The following is a 27,396-nucleotide window of genomic DNA, read 5'->3' as shown; positions in this document are numbered from 1 at the left end:
GTGACAATACAGCCTACCCTGAATCAAGATAAGTTAAAAAAAATTTCCATCTTTGATTGATTTTGAAATCTTTAGCATTTATGGAGGCAGGGTAGGTGCAATGATGTGTGGTACACTGCTTATTATATGCCATTGCCGGTATTAAGTGCTGGTTTTCTACTGAGCACTATTATTTATATATACATATTTTTTTATTGATACTTATGATAAGGATTTCTTTTTTGTTGATATTTATGAAGTGAAAAATCCTGTCTTTAAATTTATTCTCCCGTTCTGTTACTATTTTGTAGGGTAACTGTTTCCACATAAAGTTGCTCTGTACCATTCATAATTTTATAACTGTTTCCAGAATATCATGCCATCCTGAACAATAAGGAGACTTTTTAATAAAAGAAAGCCTTCAAGGCTTATTTCTCCTGCTCTGCTACACTTAGCAAAATGTTGTGTCTGCAGGGGAGGGATGACTTAATACCTTCCTCATACTTCAGTTTCCACCACGCCTTGTTCAATAACTGTTCAAGGAGGATACAAGAAGTTCACATCATGTTCCCACGAGGGAGAGAGTACACTCCGCAATAAAAGGAAAACCAAGATTGAACAGTAGAATTTTTGTCATTAGTTTCCTGCTAGATTGACTGTGACATGCAGAATGGCCTCTTTGGGACAGATTATATTTTGGAGGTATGATTTTCTCTGAATTGTGTGGGGTATGGATTGGGACTGCTAGACCAGCGAGAGTCCCGACAGAGTTTTGGTTGGTGGTTTTGTTTTGTTTTTTTAACTTTGAAGCCTGTGGTTTTAACCCACTTTTAAGCCCTCGGGGAAGGGTGGGAGAGTCGGGGCCAGCAGGCGTTCAGGGCAGGCAGGCAGGTGATCGGGGCAGGAAGCGTTTCATCCCTCTACTCTAATGTGATCCTACAAACCCCCCTTTCCTCTTTTCTTTTCTTTTCTTTTTTTTTTTTTAAAGCTATGTCATTTGCAAGCGTGCTTCTTTGCCTGGAAGCAGTTCAGATATGTCCTCCCAATGCACTTCTGCAAAACTATTCCCTTTGCCTCGGTGCAGGCAGTGATATTCGGAAGAAGGCGGCTCTGCTATTTCGTTCATGTCTGCCCTGGATTTTGATTTTCAATGGCGTTGACCTGGGGCTGACAGGGCAGATGGAAAGGGCTTCAGTGACTGGTCTTCAGCAGTCGCTGGTTTGTGATCGGCCAGCCCAGTCGGTGTTGCAGGGTTTTGGTTTTGTGAATCAGGTCCCTGCCTATTTTGCATGCTGTTGCCCTCATTTGCATGCACGGATCGGAGGATGGTCGGTAGAGAGGTAAGTGAATCGGGCCGGAGGGAAATTTGGTCGCTAAGGGGTCACAAACCAAATGATACACGATCGGTTTGCTTTGTGAATCTAGCCCTAAGGACCATCCAGACCTGACAAGGGGTGTATTTCAGCGCAAAATGCCTACATCAGGGGCCGGAGGTGTGCGGAAACAAATATAACTATTGAATAGAAGCCGTCGCTTCACTATTTTAAAAAACACTGATAATCCCAAAGGTTCAGCATACAGAGCTGAAACAAACAGAGTTTTCTTGGCAAAATGGTGCCAAAAGAAGGAGGAATGATTGGCCTAGTAGTTAAAGCTACAGCCTCAGCACCCTGAGATTGTAAGTTCAAATCCTGTGCTGCTCCTTGTAACCCTGGGTAAGTCCTCCATTGCCTCAGGTATGTTAGATAGATTATGAGCCCACTGGGACAGATAGGGAAAATGTTTGGGTATCTTATTTTAAACCACTTAATTAACTTTGATAGGCAGTATATAAATACCTAAAACAAATAAATCAAGTTTCAAGTTTACTTAATCTTTGATACACCGTTTATCAAAAACATTCCTAAACGGTTTACAATTATCAGAATATTGTTAAAATAAAATAAAAACTTTAAAATAAAAAGGTGGGGGTTACGACAAAACAAATAAACTTACTGGAATAAAAAGGGAAAGTGGGAAATGGTAAGAGCTTAAATACAATGGCAAAAATAAAATGTTAAAAGGGAGGGAAGAAACGGGAGGGCATTAGCACACTAGGTTAGGGGTCGCTTCGAAAGAAGCATTTTAATTCAGTATTGCCGATTACAAGGATGCTGTTAGGGCTCAGGGAGAATAGAGTCAAACTGAAAAGCATCTTGGAAAAGGAATGTTTTTAAATTACATTTGAATTTTTCAAGAGATGTTTCTTGTCTGAGATCTGACGGAAGGTTATTCCATAACGTGGAAGCAATGACTGAGAAAATGGTTTTGTGGGTAGAATCAAGAAATAATTCACAAATGGGAGGAACAGAGAATAGGTTTTGAGTGGTGGAATACAGATTCCGGGAAGGGATATACGGAATAAGTAGTTTATCAATGAATGCTGGTGAATTGGACTGCTTGGTTTAAAAGGTTCCTAAAGTTCGTTCAGGGATACTAGGTTATAGATACAAGATCAGAAAGAAGTATAAAATTGATATAAAGCAGAACTGACCTCTTAAAGGTAACAAGCCTATAGAGAGTGATCAAGAAGATATTTATAAAAATGCTCAGAGATGTGAAACTCTGAAGGGAAGGCTGAAAAACCTCCCTGAATGCTGAATGCTGAATGCTTTGCACTGCTCCCAACGCTCACAGGAATTCTATGAGCATTGGGAGCAGCGCGGAGCATTCAGTGCGGTTCCCTGCACTCATAACCACTATCACAGTTTACTAAAAAGGGGGATGGGGGTATATATGTTTCCTCACATCTTCGACCCCTGAGGCAGGCATTTTGCACTGAAGCACAGTCCGTTTAGGGTCCAGTAATAAAAGTTACTTGATTGTCCCTAATCTGGATGGTCCTTGGTGTTTTCTGTCATATTCAAAAGTATAATTACACTATCTAACACTGGATTAGCATCTGAAAAATATTGTTTATGCCTCCGTAGCCTTAAGATCTTGCTCATAACTTTTATACATCTAAAATGCATACTGAACGATATATTTCTCTTCTTTATTTTTAGCATGATCATCATAATAATTATTCTTGCTGGGGCAATTGCATTGATTATAGGGTTAGCCATCTCAGGTAAGTTAATTTATGTACATGCAGAGGAATATTTACCATTAACATCATAATCTCTCAGTAGATACATTTCTCCTCAAGATGCATTCCAGGACTTCAGTCATTGCTCTGGCACAGCAGGCCATTAATGGCTATGAGATTTCTGGAACCATCATAGGTGTTGGCGATAAAAATCTTGGCAAATCTATATGGGTCTTGTACTGAAATATATCAGGCAAGGATGTTAGATGGGCATTCTATAAAAGATATAAATTAATAATGGTATTTAGTAGTGCTGTCCGATTCACGATTCGAATCGATTCACCAATTCATTTAGGGTGAATCGATTTGAATCGATTCAAAAACAAAACAAAAAATCGGCCTCCTGATTCGGCGACTGACCCTCCCCCCTCGCCCACTAAAGCAGGATCGGCAGCATTGCCTCTTGCTGGTCGGCCGCTGCCGCTCCTGCTTTAGAGGGCGAGTGGGGAGTGTCAGTCGATAAGTGCTTCTGTCCGGCTTCCCCCCTGATGGCAGAGGAGAGGCGGGACCGCAGCAAAGAGAAGGCAGCTTGGAAGACCCTATGGGAGCCTGCAAAGATCGCTAGCACTAGCGATCTTATGCAGGCTGCTGAAGCTAGGTAAATTGATGCCAGAATGCCAGGGGGAATATGCAGGCCTTCCGGGGGGAGGGGGGTTGTTTAGGTCTTCTGGGGGACCACGCAGGCCTTCTGGGGGGGTGCAGTCCTTTGGGGGTTGTACAGGCCTTCAGGGGGGACAGACAGGCCTTCAGGGTGGGGTGTAGGCCTTCAATGGGGACAGGCAGGACTTCAGGGGGGACAGGCAGGCCTTCAGGGGTGGGGTGCAGGCCTTCAGGGGGGGACAGGCTGGCCTTCAGGGGTGGGGTGCAGGCCTTCAGGGGGGACAGGCAGGTCTTCAGAGGTGGGGTGTAGGCCTTCAGGGGGGGACATACCTTCAGGGGAGGGGGCCCTGGTGTAGAAGTACACGGAGGGAGGGAGGGAGGGAAGGAGGGTTCAAAGAGACGTTCATATGCCGGACTTTGGGGGGAAGAAATAATGGGTCTAAAAATAGAGGAGAGGGAGAGAGATGATGGATAATGGGATTTAGGGAGGGAAGGAACATAAAGAGAGAGAAGTTGGACACAAGGGATGGTGTGGAGGGGATAGAGATACTGGATAAGAGGGTAGTTGGGAAAAGAAAGGGAGAGATGGTGGACCTTGGGATGGTGGGGAAGGAGGGAGATATGCTGGATGAAAAAGTAGTTGAGAAAAGGTGGATCTGTGGATGGAGTCAAAAAAAAGGAAAGATGCTAGATCTCCAGGGGAGGGAAAGGAAACGGAAGAGAAGGACAGAAATGGCAGATGGATGGTTAGCATGGAGAAAGAAGAAAGAAGGAGGCCCTGGCAAGCAAGTTATCAGAAGACAACCAGAGCCTGGGGCCAACGAGATTTGGAATAATGACCAGACAACAAAAGGTAGAAAGAATCATTTTATATTCTGTTTTGTGATTACAATATATCAGATTTGAAATGTGTATTTTGCCAGAGCTGGTGTTAGACCGCAAATGTGAGCTAGGATTTAACAGAAAGAGGAAAAGTCTTATACCACAGTGCCAGTGTGGTTAGGAGAATGCAAAGGGAGTGAAGAGGCTATAAAATAAAACCACCAGGATGTTTAAAAAAAATACCCAATTGGGCAGGAAAATCAAATCGAAAAATCTATTCAATAGGATGAAACGAATCGAATCAAATTTTTTTTCCTGAATTGGGCAGCACTAGTATTTAGCAACCTACCACAAGAACAGCAGGATTGATTCAGTCAGAAAGGAATCATTTAGAGGACAATTTTCAACACCATTTCTGCAGGTAAACTAGTGTTTTACCTGCAAAAATGGGCTATTTGAAAATTGTCCACATACAGATAAAAAAGTATGTGTGTTGCAGTAACAATCTTTGGCCAGAACCCATTGACATTGGCTTCGTCCTAAACCTTTGAGCACCAGTTATCATTTCCCCTTAATTCTAAAAAGTTCTGTGCCCAAATTTCTGATTAGCATGCAAATTTACATTTCTAACTTATAATTCAGGGTCAGTTGCATGCCTAACTTAATTTAATAATTAGATACTAATTGGTCTTAATTGGCTATAATTGGTGTTAGTTGGCACTAATTGGCAGTTACTTTCCTGTACATTATTTGATGTTTTGCCTCACCAAAATCTCAAGATGAATTATAGTAAAAACCATATGAAATACATTTCTCCTCAAATGAGATGAAATTCATGAATCTTTCTCACTAAAACACTTCCTAATAAAACAAGCTTTTAAACATTGCTTAAATTTTTCATATTAGTGAATTTGACAGTCTAAAGGCAACTCATTCCACACTATAGGCCCTTGTATTTCAAAAGAACCTTTGCAAAGAGGGGGGGCCCGCTCCAGGCACTGTCTTGGTAGGAGCAATGGCACCCCTCCTCCTCTCTGTCCTCACTCCTTCTCACTCCTTTCTCCCCGCTGTGTTCAAGCCTTCACTCCCCCCCCCCCCCACCACCACCACCACTGTACCTCCAGTTCTTCGCTGGTGCATCTCCAACCTGCTCATGCCAGCATTGGCTCTCCCTCTGACGTCACTTCCAGGTCCTGCGCCTAGGAAATGACATCAGAGGGAGAGCCGGTGCTGACGCCCTCAGCAAGTTGGTAATGCTTGTCGGGCTAGGAAAGTTAAAGAGGTACGAGAGAAGGGAAAGGGCCCACATGCATAGCAGGAGGGGTGGGAAAGGAGTGGGGGGATGGGGTGCAGAGAGGAGTGCAGGGGAGGGGCATGGTAAGGAGTAGAGAATGATCGAGACATTCAAAATACTGAAAGGAATCGACAAAATAGAGCAGGAAAAAACGTTATTTACAATGTCCAATGTGGCATGGACAAGAGGACATGGGCTTAAGCTAAGGGGGGACAAGTTCAAGACAAATATCAGGAAGTTCTGCTTCACGCAACGAGTGGTGGACACCTGGAATGCTTTCCCAGAGGAGGTAATTGCGGAATCCACCGTTCTAGGATTTAAGGGTAAGTTAGATGTACATCTCCTTATGAGTAGCATGAAGTGACATGGGTAAGAGTAAGCTAGATGCACTTCTCTTTACGAGAAGCTTAGAGCGATATGGGGACCAAAACTATGCCAGGATACACCTGGCGGGGCCTCCGCGTGTGCGGATCGCCGGACTTGATGGACCTAGGGTCTGTTCCGGGGATGGCGCTTCTTATGTTCTTATGATAGACTTAGGCATCGCTAGGCATCTGAGGTAAGCACCAGTAAATTAGGCTAATATACTGGTACCTACCTCTAGGATGCCTAGCAACACCTAAATCCATGTAGACACTGCTAGGCATGATTCTACTGTATAAATCATCTACTATTGCAAATCATTCCCCAATATGTTATAAAGATCTTTCAAAAACATTTCTCTAGTGGTGCATCATGAGCCATCAGAAGCAGCACTTCAAATACATCAAGTATTCATTCAAGGGGCTAAAATGCTGCTAATGCTTTCTCATCGGCTCCTGTACCACAATAAAATTTTTTATAATTTTGTAGTTTTATACTTTTTATCCTGTTTAATAAATATTTCAGCTTAGAATAAACTTATCTTTTTTTGCAATCCTGGTTCTGAACACACTAACGCAAGGAGAAGCAAGCCGCTGAGGCTGACATGCATGCTTCGTGCATTACTACCGCTTCAGGGTGTGGCAAAACTAAAATGAAACACATATATCAGAATTATTATTTTGAAAGATCTTTATAACATATTGGGGAATGATTTACAATAGTAGACGATATTTGGTGTGATTGCAAATCTATAACAAGAATTCTTATCTCATTTAATTGATTGATCTACTGTATAAATGGCATCATGCGGATGATTGACAACTGCGTGGAGCAGTGTTTACAAGTCAGGTGCCGCTAGGTGCAGTTTATGGAATCAGGCTCTCTGTTCTTCGGAAATGGGTCACCATAATTTGTACTAGTTGTAGCCTTTTTATGTACTATTTTGGCAGACCGCAGTCTAAACCAATTATAATAATCCACTCTGGAGGTCACATAAGCATGTATTAAGATGGCAAGGTCTTTTTCCACAAGAAGAAGACATAATCTATGAAGTAACTATAAGCTAAGGATATGCGTATCGCGTATTGAGAAACTGCTCTAGGGGATACTGCAGTGAATGTCAAATTAAAATGTGATATCTCACCATAACCTGCTTATATTGTATAGTGAGCCCTCCAAAACCTACTGTACCTACATAAAGATGCCATCTGCAGACATAAGGGCTATTGTGGCGGTGTACAGGTGGGTGTAGTAAGTTTTGGGTGGGCTTTGGGAGGTTTACTATGAGATGTGTTCCTGGGACTTTTTAACGGATGTTCACTTCAGTGCCCCCTAGGATGCCCCCCTCTGCTCCGCTGAAATGTCTCTGGCTGCTTTTATGTCCCAATGGCTTGTTTGTGGGGGGTTTTTTTGGATGTGCTTTTTTCAAAAATGGTCCTAAAAGATAGATGCACTGAACACAAAAATGTCTAGAAACTGTCATTTTGGAAAGTAAAAGATATTTTGCCATTTTTTTTTTAATGATAATTTTTCTCTACAGGATTTTTGAACATGTTTCCCAAAACATTCAAATTCGGACTTAGGCGTCCTATTGAAAATGCCCCTCTAAATCATCCAGAAATACATTTCACAGATTATATACTGTCATCAATTTTACCTTGGTTTGCAGGGAATAACTCTACCATGGTCAGCACCTCAACATCTGTGGCGAGGATTGGTGATGACGGTGTCCTATACTGCAGTTATGTGGCTGATATCAAGCAGAATAACGTAATACAGTGGGAGAAAGAAGGCTTGAGTGGGCTGGTGCTCAAGTATGACAAGGGCAAGGAAGACAAGTCCAATCAGAACCCCATCTTCAATGGACGGACACAGTTTTTTCCGAACCAGGTGGTGATCGGCAACGCATCACTCTTATTGAGGAATGTAAAGCTGTCTGACGCTGGCACCTACAAGTGTTCAGTGACCACATCAGCAGGTAGAGGACAAGCTACAGTGGACTTCCGGGTCGGAGGTAAGACAAATTTTGCAGAAAATTCATTTTTAAAAAGACATCCATGTGACTTTGTTGCTATGATTTAGACTAGGCACAGTACAATATTTCAAACAAAGTTACAAGTATCAGAAGTGGGTGGAATATGTCTATACAGTTCTTTATGCTGTCAACATGCATTTATCATGATCAATGCCCATCTATTTCATGCAAAATACAGAGTGTGCCTACCTGAAATGATTTACATAATAATAACTGGATGTTTATTTAGCACCTTGATACTGTTATGTTGCCTTTTAGATTTTCATTTAAAAGAATACTATTTTAAAAAGTCACATATAACCATTGTGCATGAAACACTGGTAGTATCTACATTGTTTATCTGCTCTGCTAAGTGATTGTCACATTGGTGTGCGGTCAGGGCCTTCAGTGAATCTCCCAGTTGTAGTGTTTTGGAGTTGGTTTCTTTTGCTTACTTTTTGCTTGGTGTATTATGATTGGTGTGAAGCGCCAAAAGCAAAGTGCACTGTGGCACCAGTAGGAGTGAGGAAGAGAATAGAAAGGAATCTGTGGATGTGCTGCACCAGTGGGGAAAGGGGAGGTACTAGACCTGTAAGGAGGGGAGAGGTACTGGACCTGTAAGGGGGGGCAGCTGGACCTGTAAGGGAGGCTGGAAGGAGGGCAGACAGAAACTGGGCCTGTAAAAGAGGGAAGGAGGGGGCAGCTGGAGGGAGGGGAGAGATGAACTGGACCTGTAAAGGAGCTGAAGAGAGGAGAAAAAGGAACTGTACATGCAAGGGAGGGTGGGGTCAGCTGGAGGCAGGAGAGAAAGGAACTGAACCTGCAAGGGGAGAGAGAGAGGGAGGGTAGGGGAAGGGAGAGAGGAACTGGACCTGCAAGGAGGACTGGAGGCTGGAGGGAAGGAACAGAGGTGCTGGACTGTTAGGGAGGGTGAGGGATATTAGGGAAGGGAGAGAGATGCCAGATCAATGTGAGGAAGGAGAAGAGAGCGATACATTGAACTCCAGGAGGGGTCGCTGGAGAGGACAGAAAGAAAGATGGCACTGGGGAGGGCAGAGAAATGCTGGACCTACACATAGGGAGAAAAGAGAGACACTGAATTAGAGAATGATGTGAGAGAGATGGTAGATCAGTGTAAGGATGCAAGAAGAGATGCTGGGGGAGGGGGTAGATGCTGGCTTCAGGGTGGGTGGGTGCATAAGAACAGGATAAACTTGACAAGAGATAGGACAGGGACATAGAGAAAAGCTGTTAGGCATGGAGAGAAAATAGGGCCAGTGACACTGTGGTACAATGTTGGATACAGAGAGAGGGATAGGGAAGGTGAACACTGTGAGAGGACAGACAGGGACATGGGAGATGTTGGAAGAGATGGATAAGGGACACAGAGGGAAGATAGATGGTGGACACGGAGAGAGATGAAATGTGAAATGGACAGAAGATCTGGCTAAGTGATAAACAGAAGACACTGGGACCAAAGCAAATGGAAAAATAAAATCCTTAGACAACAAAGGTAGAAATAAATATTTATTCTGAATTTGTTAATTGGAATACAGTATGTCAATTTTAGCAAATGCTTATCTTTGATATCTTAAATATTCTATTTCTGTTCCTCAAGTATTAATGTTTTGAAGGTTCCAGTTCATTCTTTTGCCCTTATATCTCTATTATCGATATGTGGTCCCTTGATTAATATTTCTTGAAGGTCTGTCTATTTTTTTTGTCATGTGACCAAGGTGTACTATTCTAGCAGGTGGCTTCTGTGAGGTATTCTGATTACTTTCAGTGCAGAGATCTGTAGCAGTCTGACTTGTTCTGGGTGGGTTTTCAGTAGGAAGTATACTGGTGTTCTAGGGTGCTGCTGCCTTTTTATAGGTAGGGTTGTTATTACCAGTAATGCAGTCAGAGTGTGGAGTTTGGGTGGGCCTAGGGGAAAATGGGTGGGCACATAAAATGTTGTCTCCACCCCTGCTGAGGCGCTCCCCTACCCCTAAGACTCAAACTTCTCAAAAGAAAGCATAAGTATCTGAGCTGGCGGGGATCCCTAAGCTCCGGCAGCTGAAGAGCTCCCCAAATGTGCCAGACACTTACGTTCAGTTCAGCAGTTGACAGCTCCCTCCTATGCTGCTTACACCGGCACCCGTATGCATACTCAGTTTCTGCAAATGTGTGAAAACTGAGCATATGCTAAGTACCAGCATATGCCAGTGCCAGCATATGCCAGTACCAGTGGCATATGCTAAGTACCATATGCCAGTGCCTATGGGGAGATCTTCAGCTGGTGGGGCTTGGGGATCTTGCCAGCTACCATAGCAGTGTGCTGCTATGAGGTCATGCTGAAAAGTTCTCAGCACAACCAAGAAGAGAATGATGTGGAGCCATGAAACTTACAAGTTATTCCACACTTTTCTTTTTAATGATATGAAATGAAACGGAAAGTGTGGAATATTTTGTAAGTTTCATGGCTCCACATCATTCTCTTCTTGGTTGGGATGAGAACTTTTCAGCGGCCCCTCGTCCTGGGCAGATCTGAGCTCAAAGTGGATGGGCCTGGGTCCACCCATGGCTACACTGCTGGTTACTGCAGTATAAGTTCAAAAATCCGAATGCCAGGAATCTGGACCTCTTAAAACTGCAATCTGGACACTTGAGGAAAGAGAGAGAAAGAGATGGTAATGCTGGAGCTTTTACAGCAAATGTTACATAATAGGAAAAAAAAAGAACATTTAAAAGCAAATTTTACAATAAAATATCTGTGTTTTCTATGACTCTCTTAATATGATCTAATTCAATGAGACATTTAAATTTCTTTGTATGTTTTCCTGTAAATATACCCATTTTGATAAATGAAGCATTCCATATTTGTTAGTGAATAAATCAACAAAATTGGCTTATTAAACTCTTCTTTATTCCTTAAAAGTACTGCCTGAGAATATGAAAAATCCGAACTGACTCAATCCCCGAGCAGTCCAAATTTTTGGACTTGTACTGTATTTTACTCTCTGTAGTTCCTGCTGCCAAGCATCAAGATCTGAAAAGCTTATGTGGCCATTGTGATGGCTTTGTTAGCAGATCCTAAATGGGGTGAGGTTGTGAGTGCCACCCTTGGCTATTTCAGAGCAATGGAGGGTTAAGGGACTGCCGTGGGGTTTGAACTTGGGCCCTTTGATTTCTTGTCTGCTGCTCTAACCATTAGGCTACTCCTCTGGCCTGTCCTGGAATTGATGGTACAGCTGTCTTCAACATCCATGAAAATTTCCCAAACACATGAAAAAGAACCAGTTAACAAAATCTCAACATATAACACCCAGAGAAGCAAAAAGAGGGGCTCAGTGGCACCAGTATATCACTTCTTAGTTACCCCCCCACCCGAGAAAACAACAAGAGAGGCCCAGTGGCTCCAGCATATCACCTCTCAACCCCATGAAAAAACTGATACCTGCCCTGCTCTAAGCCCCACCCCTGCCCCACCTCCATCTCATTCTCATGCCCCACCCCAAGTTCCCTACCACACCTACTGTTGCATCATTCTCCTACCCCCCATGTATTAGTTGTGTATTTGATGTGCATTAACTTCCTGTATTAAAGTGCATTAAGTGCAAAATCTAGTGAAAGGCCCCTTATTTATTCAGATGTTATTTAAGGGTCCTTTTACAAAGCTGTGATAGAAAGTGGCCTTAGTGATGGGAGGAGGCCAAGATGGCGGCAATGTTGAGACAGTGTCTCTAGAGAGATCTGTTGGAGGAACTCATTGTTTACCTATGAGCCCATGATGCCTTATTCAAAACGTAAGGGGAGCATTCGAACTGAGTCCCCTGTGGTTCAAATGTCTACCCCTGTCCAACTTATAATCCTCGAGTTTGCAGCCATCTCTGGCAGTTTCCAACTTAGTATCAGAAGAGTGTCTGACTTGTCCTCAGCAGGAAGAGGGGTCGACAATTCAAACCTGGAGGTTTCTCTCTCCCTCCACCACCCCTAGTGGCTGTTCGTCAATCGTGTCCTACATCAACTGCAGCTAAGTTGGTGGAGCCCTGCAACATTTCTTTTGTAGGGGAGACATCGAGTAGCAGTGAAAGTTAGAAGAGAGTGTGGGAGCTCCTTCCCAACTAGTGAAACCCGCTGTGGTGACATTAGATAGCATTTGGGAGGCTCTCTTGAAGCTCAATATCTCTGTGGATAAATCTTCCCAAAAAATTGCAACATTTGTGAGTACTGTAAGTACCTTGGGTGAAAAACTCGAAGGTACAAAAGAAGAATTTTTTTCTTCAGAGATTAAAGAAGTAAAAGATAAGGTGGAAGGGCTTCAGGCATTATCCTCTGGAATGGTTAAGGATAAAATCTTGCTAAGCAGAAAAATAGAACAAACAGAGAACTTTAATTGTAGATTGAATGTTCATCTCCTGAATTTTCCAAAGTCTTGTGGAGTGTCTCCTATGGAAATATTGAAAAGGTATCTAATTGAAGTGTTGAGATTTTCCCCTGAAAATATTCCGCCAGTGAATCAGATATACTATATTCCTCTTAAGAAAGAAGTAGGAACCACTGCAGAATTAGAAGTAAGGAACAATTGAATGTCACTGATTTGCTTGAAACCACTGTATTGGATGCTTCAGAAAGAACTACCCTATTGGTTTTGTTTGTGTTTGAACAAGATGTACATGTATTTTTTAAGATTATACTTTTGTAACTCTCAAGTTCTATTTTAGGGGGAAAAAAGTATGGCTTTATTCTGACGTTACTAGACAAACACAAGAACAATGAAAATTAGTTTTGGCAATGAGGACTGAAATAGAGAATGACACAGGGACCGTTTACTGCGGTAAACTGTGGTCACCGCAGTAAATTGCAGGAGTGGATACATTTGCAACTGGTTTACCACAGGAATGGGGACAAGACCTTTAACCACCCTGCGGGAATGGGGACAAGACCTTTTACCATCCCCTGGGAGCAATGAAAAGTCTTGCTCCTGTGGTAAAAAAAAATTGCACCCGTGTCAGACTAGGCATCTCCTCTTGTGCCCATTTTACCTTCAGGGGCCAGCCATGCCACGATGAAGATAGAAGGAACCCAAAACCAAATCCTCAGACCAATGTGATTTGAAGAATAAAATGACTAAACAACAAAAGGTAGAAAAAAAATTTATTTTATATTTTGTGATTAGAATATTTCAGATTTAAAATATGTATCAGTTCCCTCTAAGCTGAGCAGGTGTCCTCCAGCTGCATTGCTACCACTAGGGGGTGGAGAGAGGGGTTTTGTTGATCCTTGCTCTATATTATTTGTGTTTATAAAATGACAATTGTACAGCATATTGTTGCTTTTTATACTTTCATAAAATAAGTTCAGTATAAAATCACAACTATTTGAGGCTTGTGCGGATGGGATCTGACAGTTTGCAGGGTGGGGATGGGGACTGAGCTCGCGGGGATGGGGCAAGGACGGGGACTGAGCTTGCGGGGATGAGGCAGGGACGGGGATGAGGTCACAGGAACGGGGCGGGAACAGTGATAAATTTTTCCCCCCATGTCATTCTCTAGACTGAAACAGTGACTTTGGGTGCTACTTTTCTTTTGGCCTATCCATTTAGATGTTTGGTTAAATATCTTGGGGTTTAATATGCATTCTTCTCACCTAAGCAGCTGCGAGCTTTTTTTGGACATGAAGAAGTTGTCAACAGGGAATATTTAACTATTTATGAACAGCAGTTTAGATAGCGCGGGAACCAGTTGTTATTCCAATTCCTTTTTTATCTTTTTAGATTCCTTATTTGAGTTTCTCTTCACATTAGTGCTTACCAAAGCTTAGTGAAAGGATCCCTTAGTGATACAGGTAGAGTAACAACAGTTTATTTTTCTTATATAGATTGAAACATTTGCATACTTTTGTCTCGCTCTTTTCCTCTGTTTACATTTGCTTTTCTTATAACTCTCTGGAACTCTCTTCCATTATATCTGCGAACAGAAAAACATCTGAAGTCATTTAAGTCTCACGTGAAGGCTTATTATTTCAAAATGACATTTGAACCTAGGGCTAGATTCACAAAGCAAACCGATCGGTTTGCGACCCCTTTGTGACCCCCCGATTCACTAACCTCTCCTCCGATCTGATTCTGATCCGTGCATGCAAATGAGGGGAAACGGCATGCAAAGTAGACAGGGACGTGATTCACAAAACTTTTCAGGGAACACCGACTGGATAATCCAAAAAGAAGCGACTGCTGAGGACCAGTCGCTCAGGTCCTTTCTGACTGCCCTGCCTTCTGCCGCCCTGCTTCTCCGCCCCGATCTGCTCTCTGCTCCGTCTCAGCCCGATCTCCTGCCTGCTCCGATCTGCTCTCTGCCCCGTCTCAGTTCTGATCTCCTGCCCTTCCTTGCACTGCGAGCCCGTGGTTTTAACAAGCGGGTTTAAAGCGGGTTAAAACCACACTTCCGCTGGGCCAGGAAGTTAAAAAAAAAGTTGCAGCTCTAGATGCATGCGCAAACCATCAACAAATGGTGTGCGCATGTGTCGGGTTTGCTCCCTAGCGATCTGAGCGGTGGGTGGGGGGGAGCGTGTCAACGACTGTCTCCATTTGCATGCAGGCCTTTTGTGAATTCGTCGGCCTGCATGCAATCGGGCATGGATCGGACACGGAATCGAGGGTTAGTGAACCTAGTCTTTAGTTCCTAACAGTTTGTCAAGTCGCAACTTTTGCCATGACTTGTGACTATGGAGTCTATCTCTGCAATATTTTTTCAATAACTTTGACTAGGTGGTTAATTTCCTTGTAACTTTTTTATATTCCTTGCAGCCAGGTAGTCTCCATTTTACACTTATCTTTACTTTTCTTTTTTTTCCCCCCTATTCTTTCTGCATCCTACCCTCTTGTTCCTATCCTGCCTGTTTTTCCCTTAAGATATTGCAAACCTTTCCTGCCCTTTTTGTCCTCTTGTGTCTAGTTTGATTAATTTGTTTGTGTGCACTCTCCTTGTTATGTTTTTATTTTAAATATTGCCCACTGTTTTTATGGTACACCGCTTTGATTTGACTTTTTTTTTTATGTTAAAAATGGTGGTATATCAAATAAAATACATGTAAATGTAACTATATAGATGCAAGTTCTCAGTGGTATTGTTTTATTTCTTCTCAGCTTATAGTTCTGTGGATGTGAAAAACCTCACGGGCAACATGTTGCAGTGTGAAGCTGAAAGCTGGTATCCAAAACCCTCAGTAAAATGGTTCAATATGTCCTCTGGAGAGGACCTCACCGAGTTCTCGGAGACCAGCTTTGAGAAAGGTTTTGACCCGGCTCTGGCAGTGGTGTCACTCCTGAAGAATGTGACACACAATAACCTTTACTCATGCGTGATTGAAAACCAGATAGCCAGAGGGAATAGTGATGTTCTTATCAGTGGTAAGAAATGATCCCTTTTACCGCTGGTCATTACCACAATGACGTATATTCTGCACAAATATGGATATCTTCATTCAAAAATGCTTGGTTTGGATCTTATAAGCTGTAGTCATTGTGTGAAAAAGCAAGTTACACATATAACCAATAAAATACATACATAAAAGGGTGTTGAAGAGCACGGGCGTGAGCATCGAACCCTGCGGCACTCCACTCATGATGCTTTTCCAGTCCGAGTATTGCCTATTTACTCCCCACTCTCTGTTTCCTATCCGCTAACCAGTTTTTAATCCACGTGAGTATTTCACCCTCGATTCCATGGCTTGCAATTTTTCGAAGCAGTCAGGACCTTGTCAAACTCCTTTTGAAAATCCAGATATACAATGTCGACCGGGTCACCCTTGTCTATCTGCCTGTTTATTCCCTCGAAGAAGTGCAGCAAGTTTGTCAAGCAAGATCTCCCTTTGCTGAAGCCGTGCTGGCTGGTCCTCATCAGATTGTGTCCGTCAAGGTGATCAATGATGCTGTCCTTTATCAGCGCCTCTACCATCTTTCCCGGTACCGGGATATGTTAACTGCCTTTATGAGGAAATTCACCCAAGGTGGTCAACAGCAGTTTGACAATAAAATTTACAATTTTGTTAACAGCAAAACAATAGTTTACTCGCAATAATTTATAAATTACATTACATTACAGATTTCTATTCTGCTATTACCTTTTCGGTTCAAAACTTATAAATTTATACAATTTATATGTTGTACTCTGCAAAAAGCAGGAAGCCCAATTTTATAACACAATACATGTTTAACTTTGGCGCTTTTACCCACCAGTATTTACATTTGCTGAAAATCGTACATAACCCCCAACTAACCTCTTCTTTTGAGGCCCGAGGCTTGAAGAAGTGTTTGAGAGTAGACATTTGTTCACCTCTCCAGCTAGCAAATGCATCTTCCCTACAGCAAAGTTTGCCTTCCTGATAAAGACTCTCTTCTTTCTTGAGCACAATTATAAAATTTTGATTCAGATGTTAAAATACTTGAAGGGTATTAACGTAGAACAAAATCTTTTCCAGAGAAAGGAAAATGGTAAAACCAGAGGACATAATTTGAGGTTGAGGGGTGGTAGAGTCAAAGGCAATGTTAGGAAATTCTACTTTACCGAGAGGTTGGTGGATGCCTGGAATGCGTTCCCGAGAGAGGTGGTGGAGAAGAAAACGGTGATGGAGTTCAAAGAAGCGTGGGATGAACACAGAGAATCTAGAATCAGAAAATAATATTAAATATTGAACTAAGGCCAGTACTGGGCAGACTTGCACGGTCTGTATATGGCCATTTGGGGGAGGATGGGCTGGAGAGGGCTTCAATGGCTGGGAGGGTGTAGATGGGCTAGAGTAGGTTTTGACGGATATTTTGGCGGTTGGAACCCAAGCACAGTACCGGGTAGAGCTTTGGATGCTTGCCCAGAAATAGTTAAGAAGAAAAAATTTAAATTGAATCAGGTTGGGCAGACTGGATGGACCATTCAGGTCTTTATCTGCCATCATCTACTATGTTATGTTACCATATATATGTGTGCAAATAGAGCAGAGTTCCTAGTCAACAATAAACGCAGATTAATCAGGTGGGTTTGTTCATTGTACATGTATCTATGTGTTTTGTGAAAGGCTCTGCATTTTACATTTGCCTACTTTCTTGTGACCTGACTTGGCATCTTTTTGGGCATTCTACCACTTCTATAAATTACCCTCACTAGTAGCAGTTCTATAACTGAACCTCTCCACAAAGACACCCCAAGGCTATGTGCTGAGAGCCTATTATATAATGACATTTCTAGTTGCCAGGATTCCTTTATAGAAAATTAGTGTAACCCAGTATCAGCACACTTAACATTTATACACCCGCAGGTATACCAGCCATAGACCTAGAGGGCATTTTTGATAGGACGCCTAAGTCTGAGCTTGGGCATTTTTGGGAGAGATGTCCAAAAATCCAATAGAGAAAATGTCCATTTTTAAAACAGCAAGACGTCTATGTTTTGTTTTGAAAATTACATATTTAGACGTTTTAGCCCTTGGTACATCTATTTTTTTGTGACTATTTTTGAATACAAAGATGTCCAAATGAAAAACGCACACAAACAAGCTATTGGGATGTCCAAGCAGCCAGCAGCTTCTTAGCAAACTGACCACATGGACATCGGAACAGAGCAGAGGGGCACTCTAGGGGGTACTGCAGTGAATGTCACATTTAAAAGTCCCAGGAACACATCACTTACATCATTTACATCATTTACAGAATAGCCCCTTAGCACCTTGCTAGCACTAATATGAACAAGTATACACTTTCATGCATAAGCAGTGGCATAGTAAGGAAGGTACGAGGTGGGGGGGGCCATCTGCCCCAGGCGCAGTCTTCCTAAGGGCATGGCACCCCTCCTCTTCTCTGCCCCCCACTCCTCTCCTTGCTGCGTGCCCCTTGTCTTCCACCGTACCTTTTTTACTTCCCCGGTGAGTCAACAAGGACCTGGACATGCTGCTCATGCCATAGAAGTTAAAAAGGTATATGGAAAGGGAAGGGGGGGGGGCATGTACAGCAGAGGGGGAAGAGGGCAGGGGAGAGGTGCCACTCCCAGGTGCCACTCACCTTTACTACGCCATTGTGCATAAGTGCTACTATTCTGTATAATAACACATGCAAGATGTGGGTATATGTGGATGCCCAGTTATAGAATTGCCCTTATTGCAAGTAAACTATTGTTTTGCTGTTAACAAAATTGTAAATTTTATGTCAAACTGCTGTTGATCACCTTGGGTGAATTTCCTCATAAAGGCAGCTAACATATCCCGGTACCGGGAAAGATGGTAGAGGCGCTGATAAAGGACAGCATCATTGATCACCTTGATGGACACAATCTGATGAGGAACAGCCAGCACGGCTTCAGCAAAGGGATATCTTGCTTGACAAACTTGCTGCACTTCTTCGAGGGAATAAACAGGCAGATAGACAAGGGTGACCCGGTCGACATTGTATATCTGGATTTTCAAAAGGAGTTTGACAAGGTCCTGACTGCTTCGAAAAATTGCAAGCCATGGAATCGAGGGTGAAATACTCACGTGGATTAAAAACTGGTTAGCGGATAGGAAATAGGCAATACTCGGACTGGAAAAGCATCATGAGTGGAGTGCCACAGGGTTCGGTGCTCGGGCCCGTGCTCTTCAACATATTTATAAACGACCTGGAAATTGGTACAACGAGCGAGGTGATTAAATTTGCGTACAATACAAAGTTATTCAGAGAAGTGAAGACACAGAAGGATTGTGAAGACCTGCAACGTGACATAAACATGCTTGAAGAATGGGCCGTGACATGGCAAATGACGTTTAACGTGAATAAGTGCAAGGTGATGCATGTCGGTAACAAAAATCTTATACACGAATACAGGATGTCCGGTGCAGTACTCAGAGAGACCCCCCCAGGAAAGAGACTTGGGAGTACTGGTCGACAAGTCAATGAAGCCATCCGCGCAAGGTGTGGTGGTGGCGAAAAGGGCGAACAGAATGCTAGGAATGATTAAGAAGGGGATCACAAACATATCGGAGAAAGTTATCATGCCACTGTACCGGGCCATGGTACGCCCCCACTGGAATACTGCATCCAGCACTGGTCGCCGTACATGAAGAAGGAGATGATACTACTCGAGAGGGTCCAGAGAAGAGCGACTAAAATGGTTAAAGGGCTGGAGGAGCTGCCATACAGTGAGAGATTAGAGAAACTGGGCCTCTTCTCCCTTAAAAAGAGATACTAAGAGGGGACATGATCGAAATATTCAGGATAATGAAGGGAATAGACTTAGTAGATAAAGACAAATTGTTCACCCTCTCCAAGGTAGAGAGAATGAGAGGGCACTCTCTAAAGTTAAAAGGGGACAGATTCCGTACAAACATAAGGAAGCTCTTCACCCAGAGAGTGATAGAAATCTGGAACGCTCTTCTGGAGGCTGTTATAGGGGAAAGCACCCTCCAGGGATTCAAGACAAGGTTATACAAGTTCCTGCTGAACCAGAACGTACGCAGGTAAAGCTAGACTCAATCAGGGCACTGGTCTTTGACCTAAGAGCTGCTGCGTGAGCAGACTACTGGGCACGATGGACCACTGGTCTAACCCAGCAGAGGCAATTCTTATGCTCTTATGTTATGTTCTTATAAATAAATTTATAACAGGTCTCCAAATCCATGCGACTGGAATGGACATATAGAGTGGAATTTTATAAGGGAGCACCTCATATAAGCACTTTTTCAGATGCCTATTGTAGGTGAATCTTATAAAAACAAGTATAAATCTTTATAAAAGGCTGGCATTAGTGGCAGAAATTACACCTATATTGCAAATGCCTTGGAGCAAATATATTATAGTCTATTCGTTGCACTTTTGTACTACATTCTAGACTAAAAATTAGGTCCTGAAGGGATTTACAACTTTAGCAAAGCAAACAATAACGAAGAATAATAGAATAGAAATCAATTTCAGGACAATGACATACTAAAGTAAAATGACTTGATAGCTTGAGACAACGGCAAAACAGATGATAAGATTCAATAGTTCTAATCTTGACTGGAAGAACATTACACTCCATTACAATAATTTTCAAGAATGCAAGTAAGTTAACATAATCTACATGTGTTCTTGCAAACTCTACCCACTGTCCACCTGGATTGGCCACTATGGAACAGGATACTTGGCTAGATGAACCATTGGTCTGACCCAGTATGGCTGTTCTTATGTTCACTTATCCAGATAGCAGTTTCTCCTTCTTCCAAAGTGTCCCTCTTTCTTTTGCTAGGCTTTATGGAAATCTATCTACCTTCATTCTTGTGCTGCTCTGGCATCTATTCCAGACCACTGTCCCTGCTTTCTAGACCTATACTCGGTGTAATGGGATATACGAGGGGCCAATGAAAAGTTCTCAACTCGAACAACAAAACTGGGGCAGTCTTCATCGAGGGCTATACACTTAGCCCAGTGATTTTCCACTTTTTTTTTGTTCCATTGGAAAAATATGGAACGAATAAAGTGGAAAATCAATGGACTAAGTGTATAGTCCTTGATGGAGACTACCCAAACTTTGTTAGTTGGACTGAGAACTTTTCAGCAGCCCCTCATATATCCCGTTACATAGAAGCCAGCTCTTTGGGTGCTGTGGGTACCCTTTGACTGTGTCCAGAGAGAGGTTATTTTCATTGAGTTTAGCATCCCCAATGGTTTTGAAAAGTTGGCTCCTATGCCTCATTACATAATGCATAAATGCAATACACAAATTTCTCACTCACAAAATATTTGTAGCTAGGATACACCACAGTTTTTAATAAAGCCTGTTTCTTCTGCACTTTGAAATTCGATGACACCCAGCATCAAGAGGCTGCTGTGGAGTGCCAGAAGGAGGAACTCTTAGCTCAATCAATGACACTTTAGCTGCTTCCTTTCAGCAGAGGAAGAATGCTAATAAGAATCTTAAAAAGAAGTAGAGTCCTAAAAGGTGGGCCCATTACCCCAAAAGAAATTCATAAAGTCAGTATACAGGTCTTGCTTATGTATGGAAAGCAAACACAATAAATGTGAGTCATCTCCTTACAAATGCATGTTGTCTCATAGTTTATTAAAAATTTGATTAAACACAATTCATAAAATTTGAAGCATTTAAAAAGGGAGACAAACTCCAGGTTACCGACAAGACAAGATGGCAGACCTTGACATACTAGACGGAAACAAGAGGAGAGGGGGAGGAACTACATTATTGTAAAGGAAAGAAAAGAATAAGGAGAAAAAACAAGGCGGGAAGGGGAGGGAAAAATAAGAAAGAAATCAAATAGAAAAAAATAAAATTACTCATATGCTGTGGCAGGGGCACTTGGGCTAGGCCGGTATGACCTATCCAGGGCCCCGTGCTACAAGGAATAGAGATTGTTTGTGACCCGGATCCTGCCAGTGGCTCCCAGGCCCACTGGTGTACTCCAATCAAGCTTTTACACTTAGCACCAGAAAAAAATAAGCCACACTGAGTTTTCCCAAAACACAGCCAGTGCTGTATTTAATTGATAATGATAATTGAATTCATAGTCAGATCAGATGGCATAATTGAGCGCTTGTAGAAAACAGTTGGTGCCTCCGGGTTAAATCTAGTCCTTAAACAAAAGCCCAATATTTAAAGCTGTGGCACTTCTTATAACTTCACCAAATTAGAACAAGAACAAAAATAACATTCATCTTCAAAACTTTGTTTGTCCTCAAAGCTGTGCTAGAAGAGCAGCCCCGCCCTAGTCCAACTGGCTAGGCTGTTTCTGCCAGAAGAAAACGTTAGGCTGAGTAAAGAAACTTTCCCTCCAATCCTGGAGGTCTTAGGGCTATAGTCCTTTATAAACAATTCAGCGAACTAGGCAATATTGAGGTAAACAGTTCTCAACCTAAGAAACAAAACAGCAAAAGAAAAAGGCATTTTTTTTTTCCCTAGAGCCCTCCCCATTTCCATGGGATACTCAGCTGCTAGCTCTGAAGATGAGCTGCTATCCCTCTGCATGGTTGCCTGCCTTATTGGAGTTTCTTCCTCAGGGCTCCCTGCCTCTGAGCTAGCCTCTTCCATTTCCCAGTCTCCCAGCTGGGGTTGAAAAGCATGAGGACTATTTTCCTCCTTGCCTCGTCAGCTCGGCTTTTCTTTCAGCTGTTCCTCCTTGGCCCCCCTCTCTCACTGTCCTAGCTTTGCTGGAGGATCAGGGCTCACACATGTCAGGCCCCTCCCCCTAATTACTAATAGTGAGCACAGCAGAGGCTTCCTGGCTTGAAGCCAAGGTAATTTTCTGTCTCTTCTTAAAGGGACAGGATTAAAAGGTGCAGCACAAGTCTGTTTAACTTTCGCTAGCTGCACTGCTCTAGGCTTGAGAATAGACACAGGGGAAAACTTAAAGACACCATCCCCCTCTAACAAGAGTTCCTCCCTGCTCTTTCTTCCTGGCACAGAGAAAACTCTTGGGATGTGCAGTTTTCTGTACTGTCATGTTTCTGGTTTAAACCTAGGTTCTGTGGAGGGAATAGGGACCTGCTAGGTGCATAGCACAGGATCTCTATCACCCTGCCCGGGCTCCCTGCCACAATGCGTCCTTAAAAAGGAAGCATTTTAGACTACCCTTAAATTTATCTAAATTATGTTCTGCTCTGATAAAAAGTGGAAGAGTGTTGCAGATCATGGGTGCTGTGACCAAGAAAATAGAGGCATGACAGGTGCCGATGATTTTTAGCGAGGGGGACGTGGAGAGTTTGTTGAGAAATGGATCGTAAAGCCCTTCGAGGATCATATGAAATCAAAAGACTCTCTTATTTAGATTGCTGCATCCAAGCTGCTTCAAATGCTCTTAGGCAATATTTCACCTTAGATGTTTTCCTTCTTAAGCAAGATTCTTGGACTAATTTGTGGCATGTCATTAATATAAGTGATCAATATCTGTCTAAAAGTAGGTACAATTATACATTTATTAATGGACCTTAATGAAACCAGCACACTGCTGTAAGTGTAGTATGAGAACCTCTAAGAATAATTCTGATATACAAATGACATAACATAAACATAACATAAAAATGTAGTTCTATGCAGTTTACAAAATAGAATTTTATTAAAAAACCCTGCACATATACATTTGAATGTAATACATTAATTTCCTAAGAATCTTGTAAACAAATACGTTTTCAATTGTCTTCTAAAATGCTGATATGAGCAAGAGGTCACTTTTAGAGAATTCAGATCTTTATCCCATATTGCAGCTTGAAACGACAGGAGACATTGATGATATTTTTTATATTGACAACCTTTGACTGAAGGAAAGGTACATTCAGCATGCGTGCGTCGAGAGTGCTTTGAATTAACAAATGTGAACGAATCCACAAGATAATTAGGTGCAAAGCCGAACAATACCTTATAACAAATGCAACCAAATTTAAATTTCACACAAGCCTCGACTGGCAACCAATGCAATTCATGAAAAAATGGGATGACATGATCAAACTTTTTCAGATTAAAGATCAGTCAAACCAGCAGCATTCTGAATAATGCATAATCTACTTAGATCTTTTTTTTAGTAACTAGTAAAGTAGATAATATTACAATAATCCAAATGATAGAAATCTACTTAACAGAATAGGAGCCAGCTATGTGGGTGCTGAGCACCCCCCATATTGAGCAAACTACTTCACTGGTGGGACGCGGACTCTCTAATACTTGTGCTAAAATCCGATGGGCCACTGTCATGGCAGTAAATGTAACAAATTTGAAAAAGACAAGTCATTCTCTAAAAACCGTGCATACAAATGAGGTTCACAGAGGGTCACTAAATTCTCATGGGATGAGCCACTGGTGATAGCAATCGAAACATGTGCTGTAAATTAAAAAAAAAAAAAAAAAAAAAAGAGAGAGCCCAAATCAAAGATCAACAGGAGGGATACCTACTCCATCCCACCACCGCTATAGCACAACTCACCAACATCCTCTTCCGGCTGGCAGGCCCACCTCTTCAAAATGGTGGGCCTTTCCCTTCCCTGTGCATCCTGGAATGTGCCGGGGAGGGACCAATGTTTCTGATTGGCACAGGCACCTAAGACCCCTTCCATAAGTGAGCCGTTCTGATAATTGGTCGGTAAAAGACTGCCCTGCTAAACCGACTGGAGCAGGTATAGTGACCGCGTTAAAGGCACGTTAGATTTTGAGAATCTTCCCCCCAGGGAAGGTTAATCTGTATTGTATTTGGCACCTCCAATCATTTTGAAGTATTGGTGCTTATGCTTAACAGCATAAAAGAATCTGAAAATCCCACTTGACATGTTAGTGATTATAACAGAAAGGGATATGTTTATGAATGAAATCACCTCTATTAAAATTGCCCAGGATCTGAGCACATAAAAGTATGTGTGAAAACAGGCATTTGCGGGAGGGGAGAAATTGAACATATGAGGTCATATTCTATATATGGTACAAAAAAAAATCAGCACCAACTATACCAGCACTTAGCATGATTCTATAAAAGGCATGCGCTGTATGTAGAATTGTGCTTAGAGGCTATACACTGCATAATATTTAGGTGCACCCATTTAGGACAAGGAAAATCAGAACTAAATACCTGCATCTAAGTAGTGTGCAAATCAGGCATATTCTATATATTAATGCATATAACTTTTAGGAATGCCCACGATCCACCCATGTCCTCCTCTGCCACACCCCCTTTTCAGATTCACACACTACAACTAATACGCAGCACTTTATAGAATGCGCATATATTGAGGGACAAATCAAGTGGAAAGTTAGATTTCATTTTATATCCAAGGATCTACGGGAGCATTAAAGATGTTCAGTAGCTCTAAATCAGTGGTCTCAAACTCACGGCCTGGGGGCCACATGCGGCCCACCAGGTACTATTTTAAGGCCCTCGGTATGTTTATCATAATCACAAAAGTAAAATAAAACAGTTTCTTGATCATATGTCTCTTTAGTTATAAATTGCAATATTATTAAGACTTAGACAAAAGGAAAAATTTATAAATTATAAAGAGTTTTATCTCATGCAAAATTGTCATTTATTTAATAAGACATTAACTGTTTTTTCTGAGGCCCTCCAAGTACCTACAAATCCAAAATGTGGCCCTGCAAAGGGTTTGAGTTTGAGACCACTGCTCTAAATGTATCAGTTCTTTTCAGTATGTAGGCAGGAAACTGATATATGTTTGATCATCAAACTAATATATAATTCTTTTGCAGACTCTGGTATAAAGAAAAGGACTCAGTTATATACCCTAAGTGGAGCATCTCAGTTTCTCTACCATATCACGTTCCACTGCCTGCTGGTGCCTCTTTTGATCTACTACCTAACACAATCATAAATCATCTACCTCTTGCATGAGAACTCTACAACTCAAGGTAAAGCTGAAAAGTGTTTCTTAAATTTTTATCTGTGTTTATGGCAAGTACATAACTCCAATACAGATTATAAGTAGTCTGCCTAAGCACAAGATATTTGGGTAAACAGCTACATGTTTTTTACTGAAACTGGAAAGATTATGTCAATGGTATGTGCAATGATTTGGAGAACATGCCTGCCCAAATGAGGAAATCTCCTTTAAGAGGTTTATAATTAAGGAAATACTTTTTTTACAGAAAGGGTGGTAGATGCAAGGAACAGTCTCCTGGAAGAGGTGGTGGAGACAAAGACTGTGTCTGAATTCAAAAAAGCGTGGGATAGGCTTGTGGGATTTCTTAGAGAGAGGAAGAGATAATGGTTACGGCAGATAGGCAGGCTGGATTGGCCATTTGGCCTTTATCTGCCATCATGTTTTGTTTTGTTTTTGTATGGAAAATGAAGTTCAGATATCAAAGTCACACTATTTTAGTAAATCCTTCTCCAATTGAATTCCATTTCCTGGTGGATGGAACAGTAATATGTGATTGTAACATTTCTGGCAAACGATGAATCAAAGCATTTTCCCCTGTCTGTCCCAGCGGGTTCACAATCTATCTAATGTGCCTGGGGCAATGGGGAGATTAGCGTGGGTTTGAACACACAACCTCAGGGTACTAAGGCTGTACCTTTAACCACATTTAGTCACCTAGCAGATGATTGACAACAATGGTCAAAAGTGCCTTAACTAACACATATGCTTGTATCTAACTAGAGTTACCTAGAATCATACGAAAAGCAGGCGCTTTTGTAGAAAAACTCCACAAAATACTGCACTATCATGTCCTGACGTCCATTCCATTACTGTCCCATAGATATCACCCCCTCTGGCCACGAGCCACTAGTCCTCAGTGTCTTTTTTAAAATAGGCACTTCTCAATCTGTAAACCTAGGTGACCTGTTATAAAAGTATTATGCTTTGGGATTAAGAAGGCTCCAGTTGAAATTTATAATCCGTAAAAGCGGAATCTCATTCACTAATTTGCAAAATACTCCTGATATATACAATTTCTTTAATAAACTCTTTAACACAGGACATATTGGCCCTGAGTCTATAAAGTCTACATAAAGTTAGGCGCCAATGTCAGCATTGATTCTGTAAAACTTAGGCACCCATTACAGAATCACACTCAGCATTGCCTAAGTGTGCTTAGGCACCTCTCAGCATCCTAACATTTAGGCGTCCCCAGTTTTAGTTTTCTATGCCTAAAGTTAGGTGCCGATATCAGAGCCATGATTCACAAAGAGGCGCCTAACTCAAGAACATGCCCATGATCTGCCCCCTAACCACGCCCACTTTTAGTGTAGGTGTTATGGGCTAAGCGCTTACTTTTTACAGGCTCAAGATTTTTGAGTTAAGCACCTAACTTTCAATTAAGTCCAAATAAGGCCGATTGTGAGGTGTTGAGTGCCTAACTTTAGAGACAAACGGTATAGAATCATGACCTCTATGTCTCAATTTTATAAATCTCTCAAACAATTTACTTCTCCCAATCTTAATAGTTTCTGTAGATGCTGGGAGGAAGATATCAATCGGACTATTTCTGATTCTGATTGGGATATATATTGATGTTCTCTGTACAGATCTTCTAGATCTTTGTTCATTACACAGTTACTTTTCTTTTTTGCACATAGATAAGAATTGTCTTTTAAAAGGAGAATTCAACCCTATGGACTAGTGCTGCCCGATTTACAATTCGAATCGATTCACTGATTCGAATCAGGTGAATTGATTCGAATCGATTCAATTTTATGAAAAATCGGCCTCCCGATTCGATGGCTGACCCTTCCCCCCATACCTTCCTAAAGCAGGAGCAGCAG

At 42.0% G+C, this 27,396-nt stretch overlaps 1 protein-coding gene across 1 annotated transcript; it reads left to right on the top strand.

Annotated features, from left to right (window-relative positions):
• Positions 1-620: 620 nt before the first annotated feature.
• Positions 621-25,501, top strand: VTCN1 (V-set domain containing T cell activation inhibitor 1). The gene is made up of 5 exons (XM_033942913.1): positions 621-681; positions 3,024-3,088; positions 7,855-8,199; positions 15,329-15,592; positions 25,380-25,501. Exons 1-5 carry the CDS (start codon positions 650-652, stop codon positions 25,499-25,501), a joined length of 828 nt encoding a protein of 275 aa, XP_033798804.1. The 5' UTR covers positions 621-649.
• The last annotated feature ends 1,895 nt before the right edge of the window (positions 25,502-27,396 follow it).

This window comes from Geotrypetes seraphini, chromosome 4 (genome assembly GCF_902459505.1).
Source record: "Geotrypetes seraphini chromosome 4, aGeoSer1.1, whole genome shotgun sequence".
NCBI lineage: Eukaryota > Metazoa > Chordata > Amphibia > Gymnophiona > Dermophiidae > Geotrypetes > Geotrypetes seraphini.
The sequence above is the reverse complement of the archived record's forward strand: the minus strand, read 5'-3'. Positions and strand labels throughout refer to the sequence as shown.

Coding starts and splice junctions, on each gene's coding strand:
- VTCN1 (XM_033942913.1), top strand. CDS start 650: ATGGCCTCTTTGGGACAGATTATATTTTGGAG. Junction 8,200..15,328: donor AGTGGACTTCCGGGTCGGAG/GTAAGACAAATT, acceptor ATTTCTTCTCAG/CTTATAGTTCTGTGGATGTG. Junction 15,593..25,379: donor TAGTGATGTTCTTATCAGTG/GTAAGAAATGAT, acceptor ATTCTTTTGCAG/ACTCTGGTATAAAGAAAAGG.